This window comes from Fukomys damarensis, unplaced genomic scaffold (genome assembly GCF_012274545.1).
Source record: "Fukomys damarensis isolate Sample0158 unplaced genomic scaffold, DMR_v1.0_HiC HiC_scaffold_23, whole genome shotgun sequence".
In the NCBI taxonomy this organism is placed as follows: domain Eukaryota; kingdom Metazoa; phylum Chordata; class Mammalia; order Rodentia; family Bathyergidae; genus Fukomys; species Fukomys damarensis.
In genome coordinates this window covers 7,921,915-7,928,290 of record NW_022900935.1, presented here as the reverse complement: position 1 = coordinate 7,928,290, position 6,376 = coordinate 7,921,915, and the positions used below count along the sequence as shown (strand labels likewise).

General features: G+C 50.3%; 1 protein-coding gene across 5 annotated transcripts in view; it reads left to right on the top strand.

Annotated features, from left to right (window-relative positions):
* Mycl (MYCL proto-oncogene, bHLH transcription factor) overlaps nucleotides 1-6,273 on the top strand; it is a 22,328-nt gene extending 16,055 nt beyond the window's left edge. For 4 of the 5 annotated variants that reach the window (XM_019207736.2, XM_033767267.1, XM_033767266.1 and 1 more), the window contains 2 exons: nucleotides 235-739; nucleotides 3,782-6,273. In XM_019207736.2, the coding sequence (XP_019063281.1) occupies nucleotides 244-739; nucleotides 3,782-4,380 (1,095 nt within the window). In that variant the 5' untranslated portion in view covers nucleotides 235-243 and the 3' untranslated portion in view covers nucleotides 4,381-6,273. Of the gene's footprint in view, nucleotides 1-33; nucleotides 124-234; nucleotides 740-3,781 lie in introns of those variants that run through there. The other variant, XM_010625896.3, reaches the window with a different exon arrangement.
* The last annotated feature ends 103 nt before the right edge of the window (nucleotides 6,274-6,376 follow it).

Below are 6,376 nucleotides of genomic sequence, written 5' to 3'. Positions count from 1 at the left end.
GCAAAGTTTGCTTTGAACTCGCTCTCCAAAGCCTGGTCCGCGCGCGGTGAGCCTCTTCCCTGGGAGCTCTGACCCACGGCCAGGCTTCCCGGGACGCCAGGGCAGGGCGCAGGCTGCGAGCCGGTGGGTTTGGGGAGAAAAGAGAGCCCGGCAGCCAATCGAGCCCAGAGACCCAGGGTCCCCTCCTCCCTCTGTCCCCAGCCCAGTTAGCACGTCCCCCCTTCCCTCCTGCAGGGAGCGGACATGGACTTCGACTCGTACCAGCACTATTTCTACGACTACGACTGCGGGGAGGATTTCTACCGCTCCACGGCGCCCAGCGAGGACATCTGGAAGAAATTCGAGCTGGTGCCGTCGCCCCCCACGTCGCCGCCCTGGGGCTCTAGTCCTGGCGTCGGGGACCTAGCCCCCGGGATTGGTCCCCCGGAGCCATGGCCCGGTGGGGGCGCCGGGGACGAGGCGGAATCTCGGGGCCACTCGAAAGCTTGGGGCAGGAACTACGCTTCCATCATCCGTCGAGATTGCATGTGGAGCGGCTTCTCCGCCCGAGAACGGCTGGAGAGAGCGGTGAGCGACCGGCTGGCCCCTAGCGCGCCCCGGGGAAACCCGCCCAAGGCGCCTGCAGCCCCGGACTGCACTCCCAGCCTCGAAGCCGGCAACCCGGCGCCCGCCACCCCCTGTCAGCTGGGTGAGCCCAAGACCCAGGCCTGCTCCGGGTCTGAGAGCCCAAGCGACTCGGGTAAGGACCACCTCGGGCCATCTAAGGAGGGGGGCACCCCTTGGGTGGCCAGAGCTCTACTGCTGTCTGAGGTCTGGCACGGTCTCCTCAAGCCTTTCTGTCACCTCCCCTTTTTCCTGGCTGGAGCTGCCGGTGTAGCCCCCAGCAGTGTCTGTCTGGCACGTGGGTGTGTTGGTAAACAGTTTGGAGAAGTGGGGAGGGAGCCAGAGTCCCTCTGATGATGATTGGAGCCCCAGGGGACCAGGGAGACTGGGTGAGGGTTGGTGCTTAGAGAGAACAATACTTAGGTTGGACTGTAGGGAATTTTTGTCATTGGAAGCTTGGAAGGGGGCCCTTAAAAGTCACTTCAAGCTTGAAGCTTTTTTGTTGCTGCCTTTTTTTCCTGGGAAACTCACACTCCCCTAGGGAGAGAAGCAGAGGCGCCTTTTGTGCAAAGCCAAAGCCTCCATCCTTTAAAGAACCTAGATCTCCTGCCTGCTTTACTTTAAAAAGCTGCCTTGCCCCTCACAGTTTTTACCACTTATGCTTTCTTATCGTCACCCACGAGGTAGCTAGGGAAGAAGGAATAAATGCTCCCCACTAACAGATGGAACAACTGAGGCTTAGATATAGGAAATCCCCAAAAGGGAGCTGTAACTTCCTACCATTTAGCCAGCTTCTTTTCCCAATGCTCCATTCCAGCCAAGCACCTCTTCCTTGATGTTTGAGGGTCTTCATGGTCCAAGAAAGGCTAACCTGCTTTCACCTACGCTTGAAAGGCGTCCTGGCTCTCTCCCAATGCGTCTTCATTTGTTGTCTTGCATTTGGCAAATGTTCACTGGCCCCTACTTTGTGCCAACCTGTGAGCTCTAGGTAGTGGGGTTATGACCATAGAATGCCAGGCCCTACTCCCCCATCCTTGATGAAGGAGCAAACAACACTAAGGCAGATGAGCATCCTGTGCCAGTGGACTAGGGTGTTCTTACCCCATCCTCTTAGACTTCCCTCCAAGTGAGAAGGACTGGGAAACGATCCTCTTGAAGGGTATAGACTGAGGCTAGCAGCACACAAACCAGGACAGGGAAGACTCAGTCTTTAGGACTAACTTAGCTGAACATTCAGGAGGGAACTGTGGCCAGGCGTGGTAGCACACTCCTGTAATCCTAGCACTTCGGAGGCTGAGGCAGGAGGATTGCCACAAGTTCAAATCCAGCCCAAAGAACTACATAGTGAGACCATGTCTCAAAAAAAAAAGAGGGAACTGGGATGTTGTCATATACTTAAGGGGAAAAAATGAGGATAATAAGAAAAATTAAAAGTTACTTTTTTCGGTCCACTGTGTAAAGGTAGTTTTTAACCTGCTTTCTCTCTGCACCAAGAGCTTGTGTTTATTTAGTTGGTGGAATAGGAGTCTTGAGATCAAGAAACCAATAAGGAAGACTGGTAGGGTGCTAGTGTGGAAAGAGCATTGTTTTGGAAATTTGAAGGTCTTAGTTTGAGATTCAGAACTTTACCAAGGAGATATGTGGGCTTGGCTGATCTGGTCCAGTTTCCCCCTTTGCAAGTGAAGGGACTGAACTTGATTGTTCTGCTAGGGGACATTTCCTTATCTGGGTAGAGTTAGAAACTACTTTCTGAAAAAGAAGAATTATGTTTTAAAGTATTTCTTTCTTAGAGACCAGTCATGAGATTTAACAGTGAAAATAAAAATTCTAGAATATAGCGAAGCTTCCTGAATCATTTTCTTCTGACCTACCCCTTAACCTGAACCTGTTTGTGGGCCCCTGGTTCACTCTCAGGCCACATGGTCTAGAACAAAATGCAACAGATTGCAAACAATGAGGGGGGGGTGGGGAGTGTGAGTGACAGGAGAGCTCAACCAATACAGGATAGGGGCTGGGTAAAATAGCATTCCAAACACAGCTTAGTCAGCCAATCACAGGCCTTGGGGCCAGGAGGGCTGAATGGTCAGGTTTTATTAATGGAGAAATAATGCGATTGTCCACACAATGGAAGCCTTCCTGACAAAGGGACTCAAGCTTCCTGATATGCAAAAGAGGCTGAGAACCGAGCTGTTCTGTTGTCAGACCAGAATGCATTAAGGTGGCCTTCTGTGTGAGAGCTGCAAAATAATGGGGAACAAGAAGGGTCCCCCCAGTTGCTTCTCTGGTTGAGTTAATCTAACAGACCTTTGAGCCAGGGAATGGCGGGGATACGTCCTGGAATCTCCAGGTCCCTTGCATTTTGGCTCTTGTAACTGGGTCATTGTGGTGCTCATTCCCTGCCTCTGATGTAGGTAGCTTGGAAATGGTTGCTCTTACCTTTGTGAAGTTCCTGCAGCTTTCGGAGACCTATGATTATGAATCCAACCCTCTTCTGGACCAGAGAAGGGGGTGGGGTGGGCGACCTAAAAAATGATGGATGAGTTTAGAAACCCGTCGAGCCCAGGAGCAAAATACTCCTAAGGGAAACTCCCCCCCTTCTGTGAGTGAGGAGGGATGGTTGTAGCCCTCCCTTCTTTGAATCTTCAACTGAAAGGATGGTAGAATAGAGAGGTGGGGAATAATGGGATTTATAACTTGTGAAAAGTAACAATTCCCAAGTGCAGGCTGTGCTGGGCAGGAACAAAGGGCAGCTCTGCCCACAGACCCCCTCATTTACAATTCTGATGGGGCATGAAAGAGCCCGACTGGGGAAGATCTTTATAGCTAAACTTTGTCCCGGGCCAGTAGCTCTTTCTCTCCATCTCCTCAGTGGGGGCGGGGAGAGGCTGTGCAGACTGGGGGCTGTTGGCTTGAGTCTGCCTTTTGTTCTTATCTAAGCCTTGCTGTGCAAAAGGAAATTGGAGAATATTTTCCTTCTTGCTGATTTCCCTGCTTTCCTTCACTCTGCCCTTAGCCCAGTGCAAATGAATCAGCTGTCTTTCTCCTCCCTTCAGTTTGTTGATAACTAAATTGGGGAAATGCCACTTACCTTCCCAAGCTCTGGCAGGGAGGCCTAAAGCTGCAGGGTGGGTCTATGCATATGTTTCTCATGGGATGTGTTTCTTCTCTTCTTGGATAGAGGGTGAAGAAATTGATGTCGTAACAGTGGAGAAAAGACAGTCTGTGGGTATACGGAAGCCGGTCACCATCACAGTGAGGGCAGACCCTCTGGATCCCTGCATGAAACACTTCCATATCTCTATCCATCAACAGCAGCACAACTATGCTGCCCGTTTTCCTCCAGAAAGTTGCTCCCAAGAAGAAGCCCCAGAAAGGAGTCCCCAGGAAGAGACTATGGAGAGAGAAGCACACAAGGAAAAGCAAGACGAGGAGGATGAAGAGCTTGAGAGACCCCCACCTGTAGAACGTGAGGCTCCTCCATCCTGCCACCCCAGACCTGTGAGTTCTGATACCGAGGACGTGAGCAAGAGAAAGAACCATAACTTCTTGGAGCGCAAAAGGCGAAATGACCTCCGCTCACGGTTCTTGGCCCTGAGGGACCAGGTACCCACCCTGGCCAGCTGCTCCAAGGCCCCCAAAGTAGTGATCCTCAGCAAGGCCCTGGAATATCTGCAAGCCCTGGTAGGGGCTGAGAAGAGGATGGCTACAGAGAAAAGGCAGCTCCGGTGCCGGCAGCAGCAACTACAGAAAAGAATCGCGTACCTCAGTGGCTACTAACTGACCAAAAAGCCTGACTCTTCTCTCTTACAAAGACATATGTTTATACTTTAACCTCCCTATGCCCTTTAGTAATTTGCACATTTTGGTTAGGGTGGGATGATCTGAACAGTAGATCCCAGAATGCATTGCAGCCAGTGCACACACAAAAAGGGCTTGCATTCTTGGAAACCTTGAAACCCAGCTCTCCCTCTTCCCGGACTTATCAGTGCTGTGTCCTCTGGCGCCTTTGGCTTCTCAGCAGGCAGCTGACTGAGGAGCCTGGGGGTCTGCCTAGCTCTCTAGCTAGCTCCGAAGAAAAGGCTGACAGATGCTATGCAACAGGTGGTGGACGTTGTCAGGGGCTCCAGCCTGCATGAAATCTCACACTTCGCTGGAGTTTTAGGCTAGGAAAGGATGCTCCCACTGATGTCTCTGGGCGTGATACAAGGACAGCTGGGCCTGAAACTCCTTGAGGCTCCTTTTTCCAGGAGACACATGAGCTGTCTTGAGTGAAGACAAGCTCGTAGACTTGATCAACTTGGACCATTACCTCACTGTCAGACACTTTACAGTAGCTGAGGAGTGCAAACCTTTAATATATATATTATGATTTTAGGCAATACCCCTTCCTCTACTCCTAATGCTGCGACTTTGAGAACATTTAAAGAGCTTGGCCTCTAGATTCTTTTTCTCAGTGCCCTCTGGGTCCTCTTCTCTGAGGGAAAGAGCTTTCTGCCCTCACGAGGGATTTTTTTTTTGTTTCATTCTGCCTTTGTTATGCAATGGGCTCTATAGCACCCTTTATCCACAGGTCTTGAAATAGTTCCTTAAAACCCTGGGAAATGCGTCCGAGCCTGGGGCCTGAGGAGGAAGACTTGGAGTCCTGGCTCACCAACTTGTTCCCTTGCCCAGGTGTTTTCCAAGGGCCATGTGGGATTCATCTTGGACTCTTCTCAAGCAGGTATAAGGCACCTCACAAGGAAGTACTGTAATACTTCCTCTTCCCCACCTGCCTCTCATCTCAGTCCTTGATTCCGTTTGAAGTTCTGCTGGAACCATACAAACCTGTCCAGGGAGCTTGCTGGCTCTATAGCACCAGCCTGGTTCTCTGCCAGCTTGACATGAGTCAGATGCCTTTCCCAGAATCTAGGCCTTACTGAGGTTCTGGGGAGAGAGCCCTTGGGACTCCTGCAGGGCTCCATAAGGTGGACTTGCTTCCTGGTAGGCTGCAAAGGCACTTCTAGGAGCTCTGCTTAGCCAACTATGATGGATTTTGCTCTAGCTGGACTCTGCAGCTCCAAGTAGAATTGGGGTGTAGCCTTCAATATGGGAAAGCCACCTCATCCAGTAGATGGCATGTGAAAAACCCTTCAGCTTGGCTTGGAAGAAAGATAAGCCCCTCCAAAGCTGCCCAGGACAACAGGTCCCTGCTGGCTCTTGTTTCAAAGTTGGGGAGGAGGGATGGATGGTATACACTTCTGTGGCTCTGAAAAACCAAGTGCTGCTTCTGACCTACTGTCCGTGGTGTTCCCTTGCTGAGGTTTCCTAACCTCAGAACCCCAGTGGAACTTTTGGATGTATAGACACTCTACCTTCTGGAGCAGGGTTTTCAGGAGCTAACAGACTTCTGGAACTGTCTTGGAAGGACAGGTGGGAAATAGGTTCCTGATGTCCCACCTGAATAGCTTGTGTTTTATAAGCTGCTGCTGGGTATTATGCGGGGAGGAATCTTTTTTTTTCTTTTTTTTTTATACTGTATTTTTGTATGCCTTTTGCAAAGTGGTGTTAATTGTTTTTGTACAAGGAAAAAAAAAACTTGGGCAATTCTGTTGCAAGGTCTGATTTATTTTGAAAGACAAGCTTGCCTGAAATTTTGTATTTAGTTGTAATTACTGATTGCCTGATTTTAAACTGTTGCCTTCTGGGACGTCTTCTAATAAAAGATTTCTCAAATATGTCAGAGTGGGGGCAACGTATGACATCTGACTGCTCCTGAACCAAAGAAAACTATTTT